The 27015-nt window shown below is 43.0% G+C and overlaps 1 protein-coding gene across 1 annotated transcript in view; it reads left to right on the top strand.

Annotated features, from left to right (window-relative positions):
* CACNA2D4 (calcium voltage-gated channel auxiliary subunit alpha2delta 4) overlaps positions 1-27015 on the top strand; it is a 116008-nt gene that overhangs the window by 39630 nt on the left and 49363 nt on the right. Inside the window, 5 exon segments of the mRNA XM_036250900.1 lie at positions 3401-3462; positions 5373-5440; positions 7580-7625; positions 7723-7820; positions 9264-9357. Of these exon segments, the coding sequence (XP_036106793.1) occupies positions 3401-3462; positions 5373-5440; positions 7580-7625; positions 7723-7820; positions 9264-9357 (368 nt within the window).

Below are 27015 nucleotides of genomic sequence, written 5' to 3'. Positions count from 1 at the left end.
TGGCTCAGCAGTAAAGCATCAGCCCACAGATCAGAGTCTCGGGTTCAATTCCAGTCAAGGGCACGTACTTTGGTTGCAGTTCGGTCCCCAGCCCTGGTCAGGGTCATGTGGGAGGCAACCAATCGGTGTGTCTCTCTCAAATCAATGTCTCTCTCTCTCTCTCTCTCTCACTCACTCATTCTATCTGAAGACAAAGAGGAAAAAAAGTATCTTCAAGTGAGGATTAAAATAATAATAATAATAATGAGGATTAAAATAATAATAATAATAATAATAATAAATGCAATGTTAACATTTGTGACAAATGAATGGACCTAGAGGATACAATGCTAAGTGAAATTAGTCAGACAGAGAAAGACAAATACTATATGATTTCACTTACATGTGGAATCTGAAAAATAAAGTGAATGAACAAACAAAACAGAGATAAACTCAGATACAAAGAACAAATTGATGGTTGCCAGATGGGAGGGAGTTTTGGGGTCTGGGTGAAAAAGGTAAAAAGGAGTAAGAAGTACAAATTTCCAGTTACAAAAATAGTCATAAGTATGTAAAGTACAGCATAGAGGACACAGTCAATAGAACTTTAATAACTATGTATGGTGTCAGATGGGTCCTAGACTTATCTGGGAGATCACTTCATAAGTTATATAAATCTCTACTCATTCATTTGTACACCCCAAAATTAATACAGTATTGTGTCAACTGTAATTTTTTTAATGTTTTAATATATTTTTTAAATTTTTTTACTGGCTGGGCTTAACAGCAGATTGAAGAAAAAATGGGGCAGTAAATTTGAAGACAGATAAATAGAAAAAAATTTTTGAAAAAAAAATATCCCTCAGTTTGCAGTGGTCTAACCTATGTCCTTGGAGTCCCAGAAGAAAGGAGAAAAGTGGAGCAGAAAAAAAAAATTTTTTTTTTAAATAATGTCCTAAATATCCTGAATTAAGAAAGCAAGGCACAGACTATATCCAGAATATATAAAGAACTCTTACAAATTATTAACAAGGACTAACAACCTGATAAAAAATGGTCCGAATACTTGAGCAGATGCCTCACAAAGCACACATGTCCCACAAGCCCATGGAAAGGTGCCCATCATCATTGGTCTTCAGAGATTCTCAAACTAAAACTACAGTGAGGATCCATTTCACACTCTTCATGACAGTTGAAATCCAAAAGACTGATAACACCAAATTCTGACAAAGAGGTAGAGAAATTGGGCCCTGGCCGGTTTGGCTCAGTGGTTAGAGCGTTGACCTGCGGTCCAGAAAGACCCAGGTTCGGTTCCCACTAAGGGCGTGTACCTCAGTTGCAGTTTGTCCTCGGCCCTGGTTGGTCATGCAGGTGACAGCCACTCGATGTGTCCCTTTCACGTTGATGTTTCTCTCTCTCTTTCTCTCTCTCCCTCCCACTCTATCTGAACAAAAAATGGAAAAATGTCCTCGGGTGAGGATAAAAAAAGAGGTAGAGAAATCAGGACTCGTACAGTGCTGGTGGAAGTATCACAAAACAACTTGGGGAAATTGTTTGGCAGTTTTTATAAAAGCAAACATACATTTAGCGTACAACCCAGCAATTCCACTCCTACGCATTTCTGAAGAGAAATGATAACATGTCCACAAGAAGACTGGTTCAAAAATGTTTATAGCAGCTTTATTTATTATAGCCCCAAACTGTAAATACCCCAGAGGCCATGGGTAAGGGAATGTAAAAGCCAAATAGTGTATCCACACATTGGAGATCTACTCAGCAGTAGAAACACACTCAACGGCATAGATGGATCTTAAAGACATCATACTGAGTAAAAGAGGGCAAACACAAGAGGGTACGTACTATAAGAACAGGCAAAATCAATGTTTGGTGATAGAATTTAGACCAGATCGAATGTAGTCCATGGAGGGTGGGAAGAGGGATCGACTGGAAGGAAATTGCAGAGAACGCGAACATTCAGTATCCTGACCGGGAGGTAATTACAGGGCTGCGTACATTTACCAAAACTAATGGGATGATGAGGGAAAAGGGAGAAACATCTGTAATACTTTCAACAATAAAGATAAATGTTTTAAAAACAAATGGAATGATGCACTTAAGATCCATGCATTTTGCCTTTTTCTTTAATTTAATAAAAAGGAAACATTTTAAAGGTGATCTCCAGTTCCGACACTCAAGCAAGCCCCCTAAGCCCATCTCTGCCCTTCCTGGCTCCCGACTGCCCCCTGACGACCGGGAGGGAGGGAAACTGGAGAGAGGATGGACCAAAGCAGAGGGGGCAGGAGGGCATCACCTGGATGAGGCCAGGGCCAGAGAACTGTTTGTTTGGGTTTGAGCTAGAGCCAGTTTTTTGTAGAAACTAACCTTTTCCCCCCACTCCTCCCCTGGTGTCCCTTCCAACATCTAACTCCAATTTCCAAAGTGCAAGAAAAGCCAGAAACAAGTGAAGGGAATAAGAACAGCTCCTGAGCCAACTGTAACATTAAGTATTTTCCAAAGACTTAAACCTGAGTCTGTGGACCAGACACTCTGCAGAACTACGGAGACCAGGGCAAATCCTACTGTTCCCTGGGCCCAGCCCCACCTGCTAAAAACACGCTCACGACCTCACAGCGACCATATGCAAGAGATGCTATGGTTAACCCCGACTTACAGATGAGCACTCTGATGCTTAGAAAAGTGGGGTGACTTACACCAGCGCACACAGCTGAAATCCAGATCCGTCTGACGCCCAGCTCATGCCCTTAGCCACTGTATACACTACCTGACGCTCTAATTTATGCAAATTCAACCGAAACCTGAAAGATGGCAGCTTTGAAAGGAAAAAAAGAGTTGTAAAGGGTGACATGGCCCTGGGAGGGGTGTAGTGGAGAGAACAATGACCCCACTATCCCTCCGCTATTATTCAAGAGAGGGAGGGTTATAGGTGGATCGGACACATATGAGATCCTGATATCAGCACCACCTAGATTCCCTCCAACTGTACACATATTCAGCTCTGGTCCCATATGAAGCCAGGAGTCCGTCTACACCTGCTCTGTCCAATACAGTAGTCACGAGCCCCACTAACTCTCAATTTAAATTTCTCTTAACTAAAGTTTGAAAATCCATTTTCTCACTTGCGCATATCAAGGCTCAGTAGCCATACGTACCTAGCGGCCACTTTATGGGACAGCACAGAGGTAGCCTTTGGTCCTTCAGTCAGGCCACTCCCAAAGGCTGCGGTTTGCTGGGCCTGCGGTGACTCTGCCTGTGGTGTCCACCAGCTGAGGCATGTTGGTGCTGGTCGGGGAAGGGAACAGAGGCGACGGAGATGATGGAGCCCAAGGGTGTTAGGCAAGGAGCTGGGTGGCCTGGTCGGACACTCTCCTCTCCAGCAAATACCCTTTCTTTTCTCTTTCAGAAGAGAGTTCTTTTTCTGACCAATGACTACTTCTTCACGGACATCAGTGACACACCTTTCAGGTGAGGGGCACGTGTTTTATTTGCAGGGTAGAACTTTCAAGTCGGGTTGGATTTACTCATAGTTAGTTGGCAATTCTGCAGTAACAGAAAAAGACACAGGTCTATATTCAGGAAATTTGAGAGGTCTAGACCTGCTTTGCCAGTGTAGCCCAGTGTGCAGTGTTTGGAACCAAACTTCCTGGTTTAAATCCCAGCATCATCACTTACAGGCTGTGTGACCTTTATCAAGTTACTTAACCTGTCTGTGCCTTAGATTGCTCATCTGTAAAATGAAGGTAGTAATAGCAGCTACCTTTTGGCGATCTTGTGAGGATTGAATGACATAATCTACCTAAAGATCTTAACACATGCAATGTAAGCAATTGCTAGATGGAAGATCAAATTTGAAGATCTCCTAGGTTCCTTCCAGCTGTATCAATATTTAACTCCAGTAGATATACAGATTAAGAAACAAATAGCTCTTATCTCTGAATTATCTCATTTCTCAATAAAACCTGGTTCCCAGCTCTGACTGCTCATTAGACTACCTGAGGAATTTTATAAAATGGCCAATGTCCAGGCCCCATCCAAGCCAATTCACTCAAAATGCCTGGGATTGGGCCCAGGCGCTAGTAGCTTCGAAAGCTCCCTCGGTGATTCAGATATTTGGCCAAAGTTCAAAAGCATTCGACCAGGAGAGAGGGGAAGTCATGGTGGGATTCACCAGGTGGGAAAGGACTCTTGTTTTGGGGGTCCTGTGAGACCTGGAGACCTTTCTACATTTCAGGGGGGTTCTGAGAGGTTCAGAATCTATCTTGATTAAAATAGGAGCTGAAATAAATCAGCCTTACTCTCTACATTTTTATTTTAATCACTGTCAACTTTAATATTTTATTCAAAGTTATTTATTCTGTTGAATGAGCATGGCATTTTCTAATTACTACTAATAACTACAACACCAGTAAATATTGAATGCTTACTCTTGCCAGACACTGGTCTAGGTACTTCATGTGGATTGGCCCCTTTAATGATTTCAGTAATCCTACAAGCACTGTGGATTGACTGCATATCATTAGGTTTGGTTGCAAAAAAAATAGAATTTTTGAATATTAAAAAATGTAATAATATAAGCCCTGGTCAGTGTGGTCCAGTGGTTAGAGTGTCATCCCATGCACTGCAGGGTTGTGAGTCTGATTCCCGGTCAAGGGCACATACTTGAGTTGCATATTCAGTCCCCTGCCCCGGTCAGGCACATTCGAGAAGCAACTGATCGATGTCTCTCTCTCACATAAATGTTTCTTTCTCTCTCTCTCTCTCTCTCTCTCTCTCTCTCTCTCTCTTTCCCACCTCCTGCACCCCTTCTACTCTCTCTAAAAATCAGTGGAAAAAATGTCTTCGGGTGAGGATTAACAAAAACATTTTGTTTCATAAAATAGGAGCTGAGGCCCTGGCCAGTTTGGGTCAGCGGTTAGAGCGTCGGCCCATGGACCAGAGAGTCCCGGGTTCAGTTCCCGCTAAGGGCATGTACCTCGGTTGCAATTTGTCCCTGGCCCCGGTTAGGGTCATGTGGGTGGCAACCACTCGATGTTTCTCTCTCTCTCTTCCCCCCTCTCTCCCTCCCGTTCTATCTTAAGATATATGCAAAACTGTCCTCAGATGAGGATAAAATAAATAAATAAATAAATAAATAAATAAATACAGCAGGAGCTGAGGGGAATCTGTGGCGTTATAGGATTCCCAGGGTCCTTTCCAGGAAGAAGGGCTGATATGGAAATAGAAGTGCTCCTTGGCCCTGGGGGGGATGACCTGGGAGGCTCTGTCATGGGGGTGGAAGCTCATAAACTCAGAGCTGGTGCAGGACAGGACATGGGCTGGGATGCTGACTTGCACTTGCCGTTGACGAGGACGTGGGTTCTCTGCTCCCCCCACAGTCTGGGAGTGGTGCTGTCCCGGGGCCATGGAGAATACATCTTCCTGGGGAACACATCTGTGGAAGAAGGTAGGTTGGCGCCAAGTACTGATGGACAGTTTAGAGGGGAAAGGGGTGCTCCTGGGATACTGCGCAGGGCTACCCGAGCCAGAGCAGGTTTGGCGTCCTCCAGGTCTCGGGCTGCAGAGCAGACTCTCAGCGCCCGGCTGCCGGGAGGAGGGACCTGTGTGTCCCGGGCACCCTGGGTGCGCTGGGTCTGCCGGTCAGCCGTCCAATCCGACAGCGCCTGAGACGAGCCAGCTTTGCCTTGTCAGAGTCTGGAGGCCTTGCTGGCTCGAGGGCCGGGCCTCAGGGGGGCTGGGTCTCACCTGTCAGAAGACTACACAGCAGGCAGAGAAAGGAGGCCAGGGAGAATCAGAAAGCAAATCAGTCACAGTTCGCTCCGGCTGCGGCAACCAAGTGCCGCAAACGGGGTGTCCCCAGCAAGAGAGACTTATTCTGGGGGCTATGCTCCCTCCAACACCTCTCTAGCTCCCGGGCACCCCGGCGGTCCTCGGCTCGCACTGCCGTCTTCAGCCCCGCCTCCGTCATCTCGTGGTTGCTCGCGTTGTGTGTCCTTATTTTCCCCCTTATAAGGACACCAAGCATCTTGGATTAGGGGCCACACTAATGACCTCATCTTAGCTTGATTACATCTGCCAAGACCCTATTTCCATATAAGATCACACAGGTACTAGGGGTTAAGACTTCAACATATCAGTTTGGGGGACACAATTCAACCCATAACAGGGTGCTTATGGGAAGGGAACCTGAGAGAGGTGGAGGGAAATGTGGGGGGAGGATGGCAGAGAAGGGCCCCACCCTCCTCAGCAACTTGCTCATGATTGGCAGCTGCCTGAGCACCTTGAAGAACAGAACCTATATCCAGGGCCCAGGGATATCTCAGGGCGTCCTTGGGAGATGTGGTCACAGCTCTGTTCAACGCCCACGTTCTGTCCATTCTCCCCTTACGATCCCGTGAACGTATCTTGTCCCCCCTGTCTGCCACCGCCCCGGTCACCGGCTCCTCTATCCTGATAACCACAGCAGCCTCCAGCTGCTCTCTCTGCCTCTTCCTGTCTGCGAACTTCTTTCTACCAGACAGAACTTTCTAGAAATGCCAAATTGGATTGTGTTGCTGCTAGCGGATCTTCAATGACCTTCTGCTTCTTGTCATTTCCCCCCACATCGAGCTTTGAGGTCTTCCCATACGCCGCCCTCTCCCCAAAGTGTTGTCCTCTCCAGCCCACCCCCCCTCTTATCCCAGCCAATCCAGACCCGCTCTTCAGGCCCCCGTGTGACGTCACTTTTCTGGGAGCTGTCCCAGGAGCCCCTTCTCCACGCACAGGCTGGGTAGCACGCGCAGCTATGTGCTCCCGCGTCCCCTGCATTCGCCCTTTTACGGCATTTGTCCTGACATTGGGACACTCTCCCATTTGTCACTGGTTCCAAAACAAGCTTCCTAGGCCTCCGTGGTGTCTTCCTCTCTCCTGTGCGTATCTTCCTCTACCCAGATATGCCCATCTTCATTGTTGCAGGGGACAGAGGGTGCTACCCTTACCCTCTGTGGACTCAGCTGGGCTCCCTGGGCTGACTGTGGGGAGAGGCGTGTCTCCCTTTAACTATTTGCCTGCATCTGTGTCTGTCCAGAGCCTCTTGTCCAAAGCCTCTTGGCATTTCCATCATCCTTGCCTTCAATTTGACAAACCTTAACTGAGCACCTATTTATTTTTTAGCACCGAGGGTGCTCAGTAGGGTGCCTTTTCATTCATTCAACAAATATGTACTGAGCCCATGTCCGTGTAGGTGCTGTACCGGGCACGAGGCTACAGAGATCACACGCAACAGACATGGCCCATCTCTGGGCTTATCTTTCAACTGGCCATTTAGCTCAGTTGGGTACAATGAAGCTGCAATCACTGGTTCCAAAGGATTAGCTCCCTCAAGGGAGACCGCATGGGTAGGGTTTGGGCATGAGACAATGGGGAGAAAGCATTTCAGGAAGCCGCAGCCCTGTCCTCCTGGGTGAGCGCTGCTCTGAGCTGAGAACAAGAGACAGGAAACGCACCCCTTCCCTGAAGAAGCTTCCTGGCAGTTGTGTCTAAACAATTCCAGTGCGCGTCCTCACACCGGGGCGAACACCGTACTGAGTGTGGGCTCTGGTTTCAGGCCTGCACGACCTGCTGCACCCGGATCTGACCCTGGCCAGCGACTGGTGAGTGGGCCAGCCACTGCGGGGAGGAGAGGGAGGAGAGGGACGGAGGGAGGGAGGCAGACTTTTTTGAGGTAACCTTGACTCCCCTGGGTTCCAGGATCTACTGCATCACGGATATCGACCCCGATCACCGGAAGCTCAGCCAGCTGGAGGCCATGGTCCGCTTTCTGAAAGGGGAGGACCCAGACCTGGAGTGTGCGTGCTGCCCACCCTCCGGGACCCTGCAGCTCAGGACTTTGCGGGAAGGGAAGGCAGGGGGTGGGGGAGGGCTGCCAAGTAGCTCTTAGCGCTGACAGGGAGACTTCCCGAGACAAAAGCAGAGCCAGGCTCGCAGTGGGCCAAGCTGGTGACTCCGCGTCCCAGGGGCTGTGGCAGATGAGCATGCCCGTGTCAGGGGCTGGCATCTCCGCGAGCCTTTCCCCCGAGCACTGCTAAGGCTCCGAAGGGACAGTCACACGGTGTGCGGGCCTCAGCCTGACCATCCGCTCTGTCCCACACCACCTGGCAGTGGCCCCGGGCCGGCAGCTGGTGCTCCGAAGTCCTCGTCTCCGCAGAGGAGAGCACGGACCAGAGCCCGCGGCCTGTGGGTGTTTTCTGACACCTGGTTCTCAGACTAACCTTAAATTCCCCTCCACGAACTCAACTGGGAAATTATAGGGCCACACCCTCATCATTGCACTTCTTTCTCTTTGGAAGAAGGAGCAGGTCATTTTGTCAGCTTAGTGTCACCGCCAAGAGAAGATTCCACCTTCCGTGCTGTCCCGACGTTCATTCCATGAACAAATCTGTACTGAGCACGTGCTCTGTGCCAGGCCTGAGGCGGCACTGAGGCCACAGAGATGCCCCGACAGGCAGGCCCTTGCTCTCACGGAGCCTGTAACTGCGTGGGAACCACACGACGAAGAAGCAAGCCTACACATGAGGGGGAGGTGATCACAGGAGAGGAGAAACGGGGCCCGCTTTCCACGGACGGCCAGGGAAGGCCACCGCTGTCACACTGCCACTCCCCACCCAAGTGGCTCCGTGGCTACAGGATCTCTTTGGGTGGTGACGAAAATGTCGTGGAACTAGACAGAGGTGATGGCTGCCCATCACTGTGCACGTACAAAATGCCGCTGAATTGCATACTTTAAAGCAGTCGGTTTTATGTTACATGAATTTCACCCCAATAAAAAGAAATACTTTAAAGAGAGGGAGGGAAGAGAAAGAGCCACCCTTGGAAAGAGCACCCTGACCAGGGGAACAGCATGTGGGGAGGCTCGGAGGCACGTCCCCATCCCGGCCTGCGGAAGGCCAGCCTGCGCGGGGGCGATGGCCACGGAGCAGGGCCGTGAGTGGGAGGGAGCGCAGGCCAGGCCCAGAAGAAGGTCTGGTCACTGAAGGATCCTAATTTCACAGAGCATTAGAACTAGAGAGAGCCATAGAAATCATCCTGTTCTCTCACATGTTCGGGTTGAGGAAATGGAGGCTGAAGAGGTGCAGTGACATCCTCAAGTCCACGCCGGTGGTGTCCCGTGTCCCACACACAGGCTTACAAGGGCGCTGTGTTCCTGGAAGCCCAGCCTTCCTCAAACGGCAGCTGAGCTGTGTCGATAATCAGGGAAATAAGGGGTTGCTCTCCTTTGGCTTTGCGCCCAGGTGACGAGGAGCTGGTGCGGGAGGTGCTGTTTGACGCGGTGGTGACGGCCCCCATGGAAGCCTACTGGACAGCGCTGGCTCTCAACGCCTCTGAGTATGTACCGGGGGCTGAGGGCTCCGGGAGGGAAAGAGGTTCTGGCCCCTGGCATTCCCTGGGTTGAGTCAGAGTGTCTCCCACTAGCTGGCTGGCAGCTCCCATCACCCACGTCCTTTGGCCCAAGAAGAACGGTGATGAGGGTGGAAAGACACAGGGAGTGAGAGCAACACTCACACAGCCCAGGTGGACCAGGGGCTTCTCAGAGCTCCGCACACAGCACGGCTGCTGCCCGCTCTCCCCTCGGAGAAACACCCTGAGCAGCTCCCGGTCACGGGGCCAAGTCCCCAACCCACACCGCAGAAGCCCCATCCCAGGAACCCCTCTCGGAGTTGGGGTCTCCCTGTGACAGCCCACTAGTCAAAGTGGCTGGAGAGCAGTTCAAGCAGGTCAGTGCCTTGTCTCCAGCAGGTGGGGTCAAGACACCATGAAGTACAAGCTTGACCTCAGAATGTCCTCACTGCTTCTGCTGATCTTTACCTGGAGCTGTTGTGTTTAGTGGACAGATAGAAAGAAGAGAGGGCCCTGGCCGGTTTGGCTCAGTGGTTAGAGCGTCGGCCTGCGGTCCAGAGAGACCCGGGTTTGGTTCCCACTAAGGGCAGGTACCTTGGTTGCAGTTTGTCCCCGGCCCTGGTTGGTCGTGCAGGTGGCAACTACTCTATGTGTCCCTTTCACGTCGATCTCTCTCTCTCTCTCTCTCTCTTCCTCTCTCTCCCTCCCACTCTATCCAAAGAAAAAATGGAAAAATGTCCTCAGGTGAGGATAAAAAAAGAAAGAAAGAAGAGAGGAACGGTGTATGTGTGTGTGTGTGTGTGCGCACACGCGTGCTCATGTGGGTGCACTTGTGCGTGCAAGCATGTGAGTGTTGCGAGGTAAGATATTAACGAGGTTGAGAATTCCGTGGGCCACACTTTGTTCTTAAACAGGAAGATTCAACACCAACTTCAGGAAAATGTCCAACCTCCCCATGACACTCAATAAATCAATGAATACAATCCTTTGAAAACACTAACAGAGTTTTATAGGAACAATCGCCTATTGAAAAGATCAAGGTGCAGATTGCTCCGCATGAGGTGCTGCCATTTCTGTGTGAAGAAGGAAACAGGACCATGTGAGCAGATGCAGTGGGGCAACAACAGGTTCACAGGTGTTCCTACGGAAGAGAACACAGTAATTAACAAGTAATGATACAAGAATGAACTCTGTGGCTTGCGTACTCACAACTATAAACCTACGTTTGCCCCACCCTGCATATAAAACATCTATGAAAGTTTGTATCTATGAAACAGTTCCCACTGGTTGTAAAGGTTAGAAAAATGTGTAACTGAAACAGGGATGGAAGAGACACTTTGTAACTTCTTGGTACAATTTTGAACCACGTGAATGAATGTATTACCTGTACAAAATTTAATAAGCTAAAAAATAAAAGAGAATACACTGGGCCAGGTACTATTCTTAGTACCTAGTGTATACGGACGCATTGATCCTCATGACGACCCTCCTATCAGTATAGGTACGATCATTACCCCCACTTTACAGATGAGGAAACCGAGGCGGAGTGAGAAAAGCAACTTGCCCAAGGTCACATGCCTCACAAGTGGCGGAGCTGGACTTAAAACCGGGCAACCTGATTCCAGAGTCTAGCCTCTCAGGTCCTGGGCTGTCCTGCTTCCCACAGAGGGGATTGGAGAGGAGCACGGTCTCACCTTTCCAGGTTCCGAGATGAGCCAGACGCTTTTTTAATGCTGAGAAACAGTGAGGAGCAAATATCTTAACAAGGGTGTTTATCAGAAAAGATGACTTGGAAATAATATAAATAGCATATTAATAAAGCTAAGAGGAAAAATCACATAATCATCCTCAAAGATGCAGAAAAGATATCTGAACAAATATTAATACCCATTCATGTTTTAAAAAGCCACTCAATAAAATTAAAATTAAAATTAAAATTGACTTGAGCGGAAAGGAGAGGGTCAATAAAGGAAAAGGGGGGGATATCTGTAATACTTTTAACAATAAAGATATTAATTAATCAATTAAAATACAAAATTAAAAGTGAATTAAGCTTGCCCTGGCCAGGTGGCTTAGTTGGTTGGAGTGTCATCCCATACACCAAAAAGTTGTGGGTTTGATCCACAGTCAGGGCACCTAGGGGAGGCAATCAATCAATGTTTCTCTCTCACACATCAGTGTCTCTCTCTCTCTCTCTCTCTCTCTCCCAATGTATTTCTGTCTCTCTCTCTCTGTCCCTTCCTCTCTCTCTAAAAATCAATAAAAACATATCCTCAGGTAAGGATTTTGATTTTAATCCTCACCTGAACATACTTCTTTGTTGATTTTCAGATAGAGTGGGAAGGAGGGGTGGGAGGGAGGGAGAGAGAGAGAAACATCAATGTGAGAGAGACACTTCGATTAGTTGCCTCCCGCAAGATCCCAACCAGGGCCGGGGACTGAACTGCAACCGAGGTATGTGCCCTTGACTGAAGCGAACCCGAGACTCTTCAGTCCACAAGCCAACGCTCTAACCGCTGAGCCAAACTAGCCAGGGTGGATGAGGATTCTTTTTTAAAATTGCCTTAAGCTTGAAAGTCAACATGTGAAGGGGGCTAGCAGCTCTCTCAGTAAAGACAGGAACAAGACAGACTCAATGTTCCTACTACTACTTAACAAGGTCAGAAGGTATCTGTTGATGCAACCAGGTGAGAGCACAAACCCAGAAGCAATGAGAAGTAGAAAGGAAGGCATAAACTATCTCTTTTTAAGAAGGTGATTTGTTTACATACCTGTAAGCCTCAAAAGAATTAACAGAAAACTACTATAAGCAATAAGAGAATGTAGTAGAGTAGCAGTTTATAATATGCACACTCAAAAATTAATAGCCTTATGGAATTTAATAAACAAAATGAACTAATAAGCAAAATAGAGACAGAGTCATAGAGAGCAGGCTGACAGCTGTCGGGGGGGTGTTGGGGGTGTGTGGAGGGATTGAGCAAAAAACAGAAAGAACTCATGGATACAACAACAGGGGGGTAATTGCAGGGGGAGGGGCGTGGGTGGAAGTGGAGAAGGGTATGGGGCTTAAATGGTGATGGAAAAAAATAGCTATAGATAAATGGCCTTTACGTATGCAAATAAAAACCAGATACAAGATATGATGTAAGAAGGCCTATTTAGGAGAGCACACTAGAGAACATAATAAGATACCTAGTCATAAACTATAAGAAATATCCCAAAACTCACATAAAGAAAATGATAAATCACTCCTGAAAGACACAGGTACACTTGAACAGATAGAAAGATATTCAGTGTTTTTGGACAGGAAAATTCAACACCACACAAATATTAATCCTCTCTAAATTAATTTCTAAATCTAATGCAATCCCAATACAATTGTCATTAACATTTTTCTGGATCCAGATAAATTGATTATAAAGTACATTTAAAAAAATTGGAAAGAACAGTCAAGAAATCCCTGAAAAAGAAAAGCGACAAAGGAAATTTGGTCCTACCAACATATTAAAACATATTATAAAATCTCTACAATTTATAAAGTGTGGTATTGACTCATGAATAGACAGGCAGACCAAGGGAACAGAATAGTAAATCCACAGATTCACGTAAACGCCTGTGGAAATTTAGTATATGTCAAAGGCATCATATCAAGTCAGTGAAGGAAAGATGGACTTTTTTTTATCCTCGCCAATATGTTCATTGATTTGAGAGAAAGAAGAAGGGGAAGAGAGAGAGAGAGAACATCGATGTGAGAGAGAAACATCGAACCCACCCTTTATGCACCCTGACTAGGGGTTGAACCTGCAACTTAGGTATGTGCCCTGACCGGAAATCACACCCGCAAGCTTTTGGTGTACAGGACAATGCTCCAACCAACTGAGCCACCTGGCCAGGGCGAAAGATGGGCTTTTTAGTAACTGGTTTGAGAGCCATATGGAGAATGATAAAATTGTATTCTTTTCTCACACCTCACACCTAGATAAAGTCCAAATGATTCAGAGATTTAAATGTAAAAAAATAAAATAAAATAAACCATATAAGTACTGGAAGAAAACATGAGCCAAGTTCTATAAAATCTAGGAGAGAGGAAACCTTTCCCAACGATGACTCAAAATTCAGAAGCAATAAGGGAATGACTGACAAATTTGGCAACATAAAAATGTTTATTTAGCAAAAATAAAACCATGAGCAAGGTGAAAAGAGAAATGAACACCAGAAAACAATGTTTGCAACTTGTAAAACTAATAAAAGGTTACTATCCCTGTATTATGTATCCATGATACATAAAGAAATCCAAAAGTAGAGAAGTAAAAGACCAACCACTTTAGGGAAAAAAAATGACCAAGAGGATTCATGCAAATAGTCCTTAAATATATGAAAAAGTTCTCAATAGAGCTTGTAATAAAAGGAATACAAATTCAAACTGTACCAAGATTGTATTTGTCACTTACCAGACTGAAACCCATCTAAGTCTGCTGATGTGCATGGTGGGGTGGCTATAGGGAATCAGGCAATCTAGCATAGTGTCAGTAAGAATACAAAATGTTTCAAACCCTATGGAAGGGAATTTGGCAACATTTAACAAAATTATACATGCATTTATACTTTGACCCAGCAATCCCACTTCTAGGAATGTATCCCCAAAATATACCAGCAAAAATAGGAAAAGATATGCATAGGAGCTGTTCATTACAACATAATTTGGAACAGACTGAGAGCCCAGAAATAAATCCACACATATATGGCTAATTAGCCTACGACAAGAGAAGCAAGAATACAATAGCATAAAGACAATCTCTTCAATAAATGATGTTGGGCAAACTGGACAGATACATGCCAGAAAAATGAAACTAGCCCACTTTCTTATACCATATACAAAAATAAACTCAAAGTGAATAAAGACTTAAATGCACGACTTGAAACCATAAAACTCCTAGAAGAAAACATAAGCAGTACTCTTTGACATCACTCTTAGCTATGTTTTTTTTTAATATGTCTCCTAGGCCAAAGACAACAAAAGCAAAATTAAATGAATGGGACTTACATTAAATAAAAAGCTTTTGCAAAACAAAGGAAACCATCAATAAAAAGGCAACCTACTGAATGGGAGAAGATATTTGCAAATGAAATATTCAATAAGGAGTTAATATCCAAAATATATAAAGAATTTATACAGCTCAACATAAACAATAAAGACCCAAACGATCTGATTTAAACATGGACAAAGGGCATGAATTTCTTCGAAGAGGACAGACAGATGGCCAACAGACACATGAGAAGATGCTCAATATCACTAATTATCAGGGAAATGCAAATCAAAACTACAATGACATATTACCTGACATCTCTCAGAGTGGCTATTATCAATAAATCAAAAAACAAGTATTGGCAAGGATGGGGAGAAAAGGGAATTCTGGTGCTGTTGGTGGGATTGCAAGTTGGTGCAGCCATTATGTAAACAATATAGAGGTTCCTCAAAAATTAAAAATAGAACAACCATATGACCCAGCAATTCCACTTCTGGATATTTATCCAAAGAAATTGAAAACAGTAATTCTAAAATATATATGCACCTGCCCAGCTGGTGTTGCTCAGTGGTTGAGCATCGACCCATGCACTAAGAGGCTGCAGGTTCAAATCTCAGTCAGGGCACATGCCCAGGGTGTGAGCCTGATCCCCAGAGGGGGCCATGCAGGAGGCGGCCAATCGATGTTCTCTCTCATCAATGTTTCTATCTCTCTCTCCCTTTCCCAGCCTCTCTTTCTAAAATAAATAAAGAATAAATAAATAAATAAATAAATAAATAAATAAATAAATAAATAAATAAAAGATATATGCACCCATATATGTTCACTGCAGTATCATTTACAATAGTCAAGATATGAACGCAATCTAGATGTCCATCAATAGACAAGTGGATAAAAAGATGTGATACGTATATACAATGCAATATTTTTCAGCCATAAAAAAGTGAAATCTTGCCATTTTTAGCAACACTGATGGACCTAGAAGGTATTATGTTAAGTGAAATAAGTCAGAGAAAGACAAATACCAAACAATTTCACTTATATGTGGATCCTAAACAACAAAATAAATGGGATTCCAAAATGGCGGCGGAGTGAACGGAGCTACAGAGACCGGCTCCCAGAACCAAACTGGAATTACAACTAAAACACAGACAAATCGACCGGAAAAAGCAACAGAAAAGCCGCTTGCGAGGACCATATAACCAGGGACACTGACTCCATCCCGGTAGGCTTGCGAAGGTGCTAGACGGGGCTGGGAGCCCACGGTCGGCAGCTCGGCAGCGGCCTTAGCTATAAGCGGCGCCCTCGGGTTACACTCCCAGGCGGCCCCACAGCGCAGCCGGGACAGAGGCTGAAACAGCCACAGCCACTCACCTTGGGCTCCGGCAGAGGGAGGGCGGACTGGACTGGAACTGTGTCGGGACACTCGGGATTTGGAGGGCACTCAGAGCTTCTGCTGAGTGGTAGCCACACAGGACGGTGGCCATATTGCTCCTTCCCAGGGCCCTGGGGAGAGGCAGCAGCCCCTCCCTCGGAGATCCAACCCCACCCTGTGGGCCATTGAAGTGCTAATTGAGGCTCATTAATAACCAGAATCTGCCCCACCCTCGGGAAATCCCCTTAAGCTGAGCACCTGAGGGAGCTTTTCAATCAACTGACAACCTAAAACTCTTCAAGTAACCTGGACTGCTAGCCTCCAGGCAAAAAGCTAGAGGATAGCAGTACCTTTCCTGGGCTAGCAACTCTAACCAGGAAAGTAAGACTTGACAGTGGTGTTTAACATGGGTCCTCCCTCACTCATCTAAACCCAGGAGAGGAAGCCACAAACAGCAGAACACCAACACCCACAGGGAAAACTTGACAGGCTCCAAAGCCCACTGTGATAGCCAAAATGGTGAAACACAGAAACAAAAGCCAAATGAAAGAACAAGAGACCTCCACCGAAGGTGATATCAATGTGAAGCAGTTAGGCATGTTAACAGAGCTAGAATTCAGAGCCATGATCTTGAGGAAGCTCAACAGCATGAGTAAGAACATAGAGATGCTGAAAATAAACCAATTAGAAATTAAAAACCATCAGGAAGAGATTAAGAGTGATATATCACAAATAAAGAACACATTGGAAGGTCTAAAGAGCAGAGTAGAGGAAGCTGAGGAGCAGAGTAGAGGAAGCTGAGGACCGGATCAGTGAATTAGAAGACAGGGTAGAAAAAAATCAACCAATCAGAAAAGCAAAAGGAAAAAACAATTAAAAAACAGGAAGACAGCTTAAGAGAACTGTGGGACAACTGGAAATGTAATAATATTCGCATCATAGGAGTCCCCGAAGAAGAAGAAAACGAGCAAGGGTTAGAGAATATATTCAAAGAAATAGTGACAGAAAACTTCCCTAATTTGGTGATGGAAGAAGGAATTCAAGTTCAAGAAGCACAGAGAGCCCCAAATAAGAAGAACCCAAACAGGCCCACACCAAGACACATAGTAATTAAAATGCCACAAATTAAAGACAAAGAGAGAATCCTAAAAGCAGCAAGAGATAAGCAACAGGTTACCTACAAAGAAAACCCCATAAGGCTCTCAGCTGACTTCTCACAAGAAACACTACAGGCCAGAAGGGAATGGCATGAAGTAATCAAGGTCATGAAAAACAAGGATCTGAATCCAAGACTACTCTACCCAGCAAGGCTGTCATTCAAAATAGAAGGTCAAATAAAGAGCTTTCCAGATAAAAAAAAAAAGGCTAAGGGAACACATTAGCACCAAACCAGCACTGCAAGAAATGTTAAAAGGACTGCTCTAATTAGTAGAAGAAATAGGAAGAAAAATATAACCAAACTAGACAAAAATGGCAATAAATAAGTACATATCAATAATCACCTTAATGTAAATGGACTGAATGCTCCCATAAAAAGACACAGAGTAGCTGATTGGATAAGAAAGCATGACTCATCTATATGTTGTTTACAAGAGACCCAACTCACAACAAAAGACTCACATAGGTTGAAAGTGAAGGGATAAAAAAAAAATTTTCCAAGCAAATGGAAAGCAAAAAAAATCAGGGGTAGCAATACTCATATCTGATCAAATAGATTTCAAAATGAAGACCATAACTAAAGACAAAGAAGGCCACTACATAATATTGAAAGGATCTATCCAACAGGAAGATTTAACCTTGATAAACATATATGCACCCAATATAGGAGCACCAAAATATATTAAAAATCTTCTGGAGGACTTCAAAGGAGAAATCGACAGCAATACAATCATAGCAGGGGACTTCAACACCCTGTTGACACCACTGGATAGATCTCTAGACAAAAAATTAGCAAGGAAACAAACTCTAAATGAAGCACTAGACCAAATGGATTTAATAGATATCTGCAGAGAATTACACCCCAAAACCACAGAATTCACATTCTTCTCAAGTGCACATGGGACATTCTCAAAGATAGACCACATGATAGGACACAAACTAAATCTCTACAAGTTCAAGAAGATTGAAATCATATCAAGCATCTTCTCAGATCACAATGGCATGAAACTAGAAATCAATTGCAACAAAAACATGCAAAGACATTTCAACACATGGAGGCTAAATAGCATGTTATTAAACAATGAATGGGTTAACGAGGAGATCAGGGAAGAAATTAAAAACTTCCTGGAAACCAATGAAAATGAACACACAACAACACAAAATCTGTGGGATGCAGCAAAAGCAGTTTTGAGAGGGAAGTTCATAGCATTACAGGCCTACCTCAAGAAACAAGAAAAAGTTCTAATTGACTGTCTAACCTCACAACTTAAAGAATTAGAAAGCAAACAAAAAGAAAACCCCAGAGCAAGTAGAAGGAAGGAAATAGTAAAGATCAGAGCAGAAATAAATGACATAGAGACCAAAAAAACAATTCAGAGGATCGATGAAACAAAGAGCTGGTTTTTCGAAAAGATAAAGAAGATTGATGGACCCTTAGCTAGACTCACCAAGAAACAAAGAAAGAGAACCCAAATGCACAAAATCAGAAATGAAAGAGAAGTAACTGACACCACAGAAATACAAAAGATCGTTAACAGCTACTATGAACAATTACATGGCAACAAATTCGACAATCTAAGAGAAATGGACAAATTTCTAGAAACACACAGTCTCCCAAAACTGGACCGAGAAAAGATAGAAAACTTGAACAGACCAATAACAACGAAGGAAATTGAAGAGGTAATCAAGGCTCTCCCAGCAAACAAAAGCCCAGGCCTGGATGGCTTCACAGGGGAGTTCTACCGAACATTCAAAAAGAACTAACACTCATTCTCCTCAAACTATTTCAAAAAATTCAAGAAGAAGTAAGACTTCCAAACTCATTTTATGAGGCCAGCATAATTCTAATTCCAAAACCAGGAAAAGACACTACGAAGAAAGAAAACTACAGGCCAATATCCCTGATGAACATAGACACCAAAATCCTGAACAAAATACTAGCAAATAGGATCCAGCAATACATCAAAAAAATTATTCACCATGACCAAGTGGGATTCATCCCAGGGATGCAAGGCTAGTACAATATTCACAAATCAATAAATGTGATACACCACATAAACAAAATGAAGACTAAAAACCACATGATCATATCAATAGACACTGAAAAAGCATTCGACAAAATCCAGCATCTATTTCTGATAAAAACACTCAGCAATGTGGGAATAGAGGGATCATATCTCAACATAATAAAGGCCATATATGAAAGACCTACAGCCAACATCATACTCAATGGGCAGAAACTAAAAACATTTCCCTTAAGAACAGGAACAAGACAGGGATGTCCACTTTCACCACTCTTATTTAACATTGTACTGGAGGTCTTAGCCACAGCAATCAGACATGAAGAAAAAATAAAAGGGATCCAAATTGGAAAGGAGGAAGTGAAACTGTCATTATTTGCAGATGACATGATATTATACATAGAAAACCCTAAAGACTCCATCAAAAATCTACTAGACTTAATAAAGGAATTTGGCAAAGTAGCAGGATACAAAATTAACCTCAAGAAATCGACGGCATTCTTGTACACCAATGATGAACTCACAGAAAGAGAAACTGAAAAAACAATCCCATTTACCATTGCAGCAAAAAAATTAAAATACCTAGGAATAAACTTAACCAAAGAAGTAAAAGACTTATTTCCAGAAAACTACAGGACATTCAAAAAAGAAAAAGAGGAAGATATAAAAAAAGTGGAAGCACATACCTTGTTCATGGATTGGAAGAATTAACATCATTAAAATGTCCATATTACCCCAAGCAATCTACAGATTCAATGTAATCCCCATCAAAATACCAATGACACATTTCACAGAACTAGAACAAATACTTCAAAAGTTCATATGAAATAAAAAAAGACCCCGAATAGCCACAGCAATTTTGAAAAAGTTGAACAAAGTAGGTGGGATCACAATACCAGATATCAGGTTATACTACAAAATGACTATAATCAAAACAGCCTGGTTCTGGCACAAGAACAGGTATAGAGACCAGTGGAACAGAACAGAGAACCCAGAAATGGACCCAAGGCAATATGCTCAATTAATATTTGACAAAGGTGTCAAGAGCATACAGTGGAGTAAAGACAGCCTCTTTAATAAATGGTGTTGGGAAAATGGGACAGCTACATGCAAAAAAAATGAAACTTGACCATCAACTTACACCATACACAAAAATAAACTCAAAATGAGTAAAAGACTTAAATGTGACTCGTGAATCCATAAAAATTCTAGAAGAAAATGTAGGCAACAGAATTTCAGACATCATACACAGCAGAATTTTCACTGATACATCACCCAAGGCAACAGAAACAAAGAAAAAAAATGAACACATGGGACTACATCAAACTAAAAAGCTTCTGCACAGCAAAAGAAACAACCATCAAAATGGAAAGGCAACCCACTGGATGGGAGAACATCATTGCCAAGGATACATCAGATAAGGAGTTAATTTCCAAAATATATAGAGTACTCATACAACTCAACAAAAGGAAGACAACGAACCCAATTAAAAAATGGGCAGAGGAGCTGAATAGACACCTTTCCAAACAGGACATACAAATGGCCAAGAGACATATGAAGAAATGCTCAACATCACTAATTATCAGAGAGATGCAAATTAAAACAACAATGAGGTATCACCTCACACCTGTCAGAATGGCCGCCATCAACAAATCATCAAACAAGAGTTGGCGAGGGTGTGGAGAAAAGGGGACTCTAGTGCACTGCTAGTGGAAATGCAGACTGGTGTAGCCACTATGGAAAACAATATGGTGCTACCTCAAAAAATTAAAAATTGAACTTCCATTTGACCCAGTGATCTCACTTCTAGGAATATACCCCAAGAAGCCTGAAACACTAATCAGAAAGAATATATGTACCCCCATGTTCATAGCAGCACTATTTTCAAGAGCTAAGATCTGGAAACAGCCCAAGTGTCCATCAGTAGACGAATGGATAGAAAAGCAGTGGTACATATACACAATGGAATACTATGCAGCTGTAAGAAAGAAAGATCTCTTATCCTTTGAGACGACATGGAGGGACCTGGAAAATATTATTCTAAGTGAAACAAGCCAAGCACAAAAAGACAAATATCACATGATCTCACTTATATATGGAATATAATGAATATAACAGTCTGAGGAATAGGGTAGACCCAGAAACATAGAAGTAGGGTACAGACTGACAACCCTCAGAAGAGGGGGTGGGGGGGTGGGAAGAGATAAACCACAGAACTTATGTGCATGTATGCATAACTAATGGACATGGACAACAAAGCCGGGGACGGGGCTGGAGGGGGGATCAGGAGGAGGGTGTCAATGGGATAAAAAAGGGGAAACATCTGTAACAAAAATAAAATTAAATAAATAAATAAATAAAAATAAATGAACAAACATAATTAAAATAAACTCATAGATACAGAGAACAAACTGATGGTTGCAAAGTGGAAGGGGAATTAGAAGTATGGGCAAAAAAAGGTAAAAGGGATTAAGTGAAAATTGCCAGTTATGAAAATACTCATAGGGATGTAAAGTACAACACAGACAATATAGTCAATAGTATTATAATTGCACATGGTGACTGATGGGTACTAGACTAATCATGGGTACTAGACTTATTGTATACTTCATAAGGTATATGAATGCCTAATCACTATGTTGTACATCTGAAACTAATATAATATAGTATGTCAACTATAATTGAAAAATAAATTTAAAATAAATACTTGAGTGAGAAAAATGAGAAATATCTCTATATACTGCTATTGAATGATCTTAGTGATGGGGGAAAAGTCTGTTTAATACCCCCACTGTTTACCTAAAATGAGTAAATGCAAATATATTTTCATAGTTACTTACACATGTATATACATAGTTTAATGGAACAATAAACAAGAAAATAAAAAATGTTTCTTATGGAAAGAGTAAAAGAATGGGAGGATGGAGACAGAAACAGACTCTTCTGAATATGCCTTATTTTCCATATTTGACTTTGGAACCATGTAAATGCTTTACTTATATCATTATAAAACAAAATTTCAATTTAAAATAGAAGCTGTAAAAAATTGAAAGCAGTCCGACCAGTGTGGCTCAGTGGTTGAGCATCGACCCATGCACCAGGAGGTTGCCGGTTCGATTCCCTGTCAGGTCACATGCCCAGGTTGTGGGCCTGCTCCCCAGTGGGGGGCCTACAGGAGGCAGTCAATCAATGTTCTGTCACATCGATGTTTCTCTCTCTCCCTCCCTCTCCCTTCCTCTCTCTCTAACATCAATAAAGAAAAAACAAAATTTTTTTTAATTGAAAGCAAATGAAACAAACTTAGCAGTGAATCAAGTTCGTGAAATACCCACACATGGGTGAACTCTTTCAAGGGACTTAAGAACACAGAACTGGAAACACTAAATAAATAAAATCTTAAACTGTGTTCAATAACCATATTGCTAGAAACAATATTGACACTGTTATACCCAAACAATATTGATTGATAAAGCAAATAATATTATGTTAATGTCATTAGGAACCAACATTCTCAGCTGAAGAGGAAAGAGACGCAAAATTTTTAGATGTGATGCTAAATATAATTGGAAATATCGGTGAGCTCATGAGGTATTTTCTCTGAAAGAAACAGAAAGAGTATCCCAGCTTTGTCCTCTGCCAGGACCAACCTCATGACACTTTAGATCCATACTGTGAACTTTCAATGTCCACTTAAAAAGTCCTCATTAAAATGAGTGAGTGGTCCTTGGAGAAATGTCTGATTCCAGGACAGGGGCAGGAAATGTACAAAATTATCGGGACTATCTCATCAGACCAGGAAGCGAGAAGTTACCAAAGACGAATGACGTTGTGTCAACAGGACCCCAGAGCCACCTGAAGAGGCTCTCACTGGTCAAAGGTGGGACAATCAGAGCAGCAAAAGTCATAACAACTGCAATGGAGCAAAACACATTAAATATGTATACAACCCTGTACTCGTAGTGATCCTGAGGGGGGAAAGGCCTTATTGGCCATCATTGGAAGAAGTGAGGAAACCAACTCATTATTCTAAAAACTGGTAAATAAAAAGAGACCCAATGATTCATCCTGCCTCTTCTGTGCAAATTGTACCTCAGGCTAACCAAATATCGACGAGAAATAGCCCTACTTTGCAACCCCTAGTCAATCGGATAGTGTGTGCGTCTTGATGAATTTAGACCAGAGTCCAGCCGGGCCCAAGGCCTAACTGCCAGTTCACAGGAAACACAGGGGACAAGGGAACATGCTAAATAACACCACAGCATCGCACGCCACCAGCCACTCCAGGCCAACTCTACAGGACAAATGCCTGGATCAGCAAATGAATTGCAAGGAAAATAAAAGGAGGGAGGGAAAGCGGAGAAAAAAGGTTTTAAAAAGCTGGAGAGAGCCCTGGCTGGTTTGGCTCAGCAGTTGGAGCATCGGCCTGTGGACCAGAGAGTCCCGGGTTCGGTTCCCGTTAAGGGCGTGTGCCAAAATAAATAAATAAGTAAATAATAAAAAACTGAAAAGAACTGCTCATGGGTATGAGATTGCTTTAAGGGGGAGATGAAAATGTTCTAAAATTGACTGTGGTGGTGTTTCCACAGCTCTGAATACTGAAAACCACTTAATTTTATACTTTAAATGAATGAATTGTATGGCACATGAATTACAGTTTAATAAATATCAGAGAGAGAGAGAGGAACAGAGACCAACCACGGACCCTAAGTCAGATTCTGATTTAACCAAATTTTTAAAATTCACGAAGCTATTATATTATTTAAACATTAAAGAATTGTGAGGGTTTATTTGGTGTGATAATGGCACTGAGGATTTTTTATTCCTTATATTTTAATGATAGAAATTCAAGTATTTACTAACAAAATGATTTCTTGGATTTGCTTCAGAATAATCTAGTTAGGGTTGGGGAGGCGCAGAAGACACAGGATTGCCATGGGTTGGGAACTGTTGACGCTGAGGATGGATGCAGAGGTCTTATTAGACAATTCTCTCTGCTTTTGAACAAGTAAATGCATCAAGGAGATTTTTAAAGATACACAGGCACCCAGGCCTCACCCCCAGAGTCTGGTCTCTGCAACACTGAAGAGGGCAGCCCCATCTGCATCTCCAGATCCCTTCCTCAGTGATTTTCCAGACTGTAGACCAAGTGTTATAATCCAGCACCAGGTACTATCAGTTGACATTATATGGTGCAGCCTTCATCACAGAAATTCATTAGGGAAACCCCAGCAGCCACACAGCTGAGCTTTGATGAAAAAGCTCTTCCCTTTGTCAGTGCTTTAGGTACTGGCTACCTTATACACTCACCAAAAACACCAATCCAGGCGCCGAGAGAAATTGGGTAATAGCCTGCAATAAATTGGGCTAGGAGCAAGAATATTAATAAAGTTAGAAGTGATTAAATAAAGTCATATATGAGGAGCCCACAGCCAAAGTATATTCAGTGGTAAAAAAAAAAAAAGCTAAAAGTTTTTTCTCTAAGATCAGAAACAAGAAAAGGATACCCACTCTTCCCACTTTTATTCAACATAATAATAGCAGTCCTAGACAAAAGATTAAGCAAGAAAAGGAAAAGAAACGGCATCCAAATTGGAAAGAAAGAAGTAAACTAACTTTATTTACAGATGACATGATATTATATTTAGAACACCCTAAAGGCTCCACACACACACACACACACACACATGCACACATCTGCTAGAACTAATAAACAAATTCAGTAGAGTTGCAGGATACAATATCAATATACAAAAATAAGTTTTTGTACACTAATAACAAACTATCAGAAAGACAAGTTAAGAAAACAATTCCATTTACAATTGCATCAAAAAATAAAATACTTAGGAACAAATTTAACCAAGGAGGTGAAAGACCTGTACACTGAAAACTATAAGACATTGAAGAAAGAAACTGAAGACACAAATAAATGGAAAGATAGTCCATGCCCATGGATTGGAAGAATTTATATTGTTAAAATGCCCATACTAGCCAGAGCAGTCTATAGATTCAATGCAATATCTATTAAACTTCCAAAGGCATTTTTCACAGAAGTAGAACAAACAATCCTAAAATTTGTATGAAACAACAATAGGCCCCAAATAGCCAAAGTGATCTTAAGAAAGAACAAAGCCAGAGACATCATACTTCCTGATTTCAAACTATATTACAAAGCTTTAGTAAACAAAACAGAAAGATATTGGCATAAAACAAACACATAAATCAATGGAGCAGAATAGAGAGCCCAGAAATAAGCCCACACATATATAGTCAAATAATTTATGACAAAAGAGGCAAGAATATACAATAAGTAAAGGATGGTCTCTTCAACAAATAGTGCTGGGAAAACTAGATAGCCATAGGCAAAAAATGGAACTTGATCACTATTTTACATCAATCACAAATATCAACTCAAAATGCATTAAACATTTTGAACGTAAGACTTGAAACCATAAAACTACTAGAAGAAAACAGAGAGAGTAAGCTCCTAGACATCAATCTTGGCGATAATTTTTTGGATTTGACACGAAAAGCAAAAGAAGCTAAAGCAAAAATTAATAAGTGGAACTACACGCAATTGAAAAGCTTCACACAGCCTGGCTGGTGTGGCTCAGTGGTTGAGCATCAACCCATGCACCAAGAGCTCACAGTTTCGATTCCTGGTCAGGACACATACCCTGGTTGTGGGCCAGATCCCCAGTGGGGGGCATGCAGGAGGCGGCCAATTGATGTTCTCTCTCATTGATGTTTCTGTCTCTCTCCTTCTCCCTCCCTCTCTCTCTAAAATCAATAAAATAAATAAATAAAAATAAAAAGCTTCACACAGCAAAGGAAACAATCACTAAATGAAAAGGCAACCTATTGAATGGAAAAAAATATTTGTAAACTGTATATCTGATGAGGGGTTAATATGCAAAATAAAGAACTCACACAACTCAATAGAAAAAATTTTTGATTGTTTTTCTAAAGGGAGAGAAGACCTGAATAGACATCTTTCCAAAGATATACGCATGACCAGCAGGTACAACATCATTAATCATCAGGGAGAAGCAAACCAAAACCACATGAGATTATCTCACACCTGTTGGAATGCCATCAAAAACATGAGATAGCGAGAGTTGGCACCACTGATGGTGTGAACCCTGAGAAAAAATACCTACTGAGAAGGGCTCCTGGTGGCTAACTGGGCTCAAATTTAAAATAAATAAATAAATCACCAGCCTAGCAGCTAAGTGAAATACACCATCATGTGCAATCTTTAAAAACAAAAAGTGAGCCAGGCTGGTGTGACTCAGTGGACTGAGCGTCATCCCATGGACTGAGAGGTCCCAGTTCAATTCCTAGTCAGGGCACATGCCGGGGTTGCTGCCTCCATCCCCAGGAGGGGGCGTGCTAGAGGCAGCCAATAAATGTTTCTCTCTCACATTGATGTTTCTATCTCTCTCCCTTCCTCTCTCTCTAAAAAAATTAATAAAACCTTTTTTTTTTTAATGAAACAAAAACAGAGTAGAAATGTGGTTGCTGAGAGGGGCGGGGGGAGGTTAAGGGGAGGTTGGTAAAAGGGTAGAGATTCTCAGTTACGAGGTGCACGAGGGCTGAGGATCTCATGTCAAACATGGCACCTACAGTGATAACACGGTCCTGTGACAGCCATGGGCTGAGAGCAGAGCCTGAGTGTCCCCACACACACACAGTAACTGCGGGAGGTGATAGACGTGGGGGAATCCTTTCGTAATGCAGACATATAGCAAACCTGGACAACATATACGTAAAATATCTTACCATTTTATGTCAGTTACACCTCAGTAAGGCTGAAATTAAAAATAACACTACAAAGGAGGTGCTGACTGCCACCCTGGTGCATCGTCATATCAATACGGTTTTGAGATCACGGAAAAAATAGTTACACTCCAGCTGGCCAGTGGATTTGTTTTCAAATCCGTTGGCAAGGTTATGAAGTCCAGCAGGATCGCTGGGGTGACGGGGCAGTGCCCGTTCCTCCTTTGACATTTCATAACAAGGGGAATAGATGAAAGGGCTTTGGAACTGTGAGGTGCTGTGTATGTGC

The sequence above is a fragment of the Molossus molossus genome, unplaced genomic scaffold, assembly GCF_014108415.1.
Source record: "Molossus molossus isolate mMolMol1 unplaced genomic scaffold, mMolMol1.p scaffold_m16_p_10, whole genome shotgun sequence".
NCBI lineage: Eukaryota > Metazoa > Chordata > Mammalia > Chiroptera > Molossidae > Molossus > Molossus molossus.
Note: the sequence above shows the minus strand (reverse complement) of the source record. Positions and strands in the feature narration are given on the sequence as shown.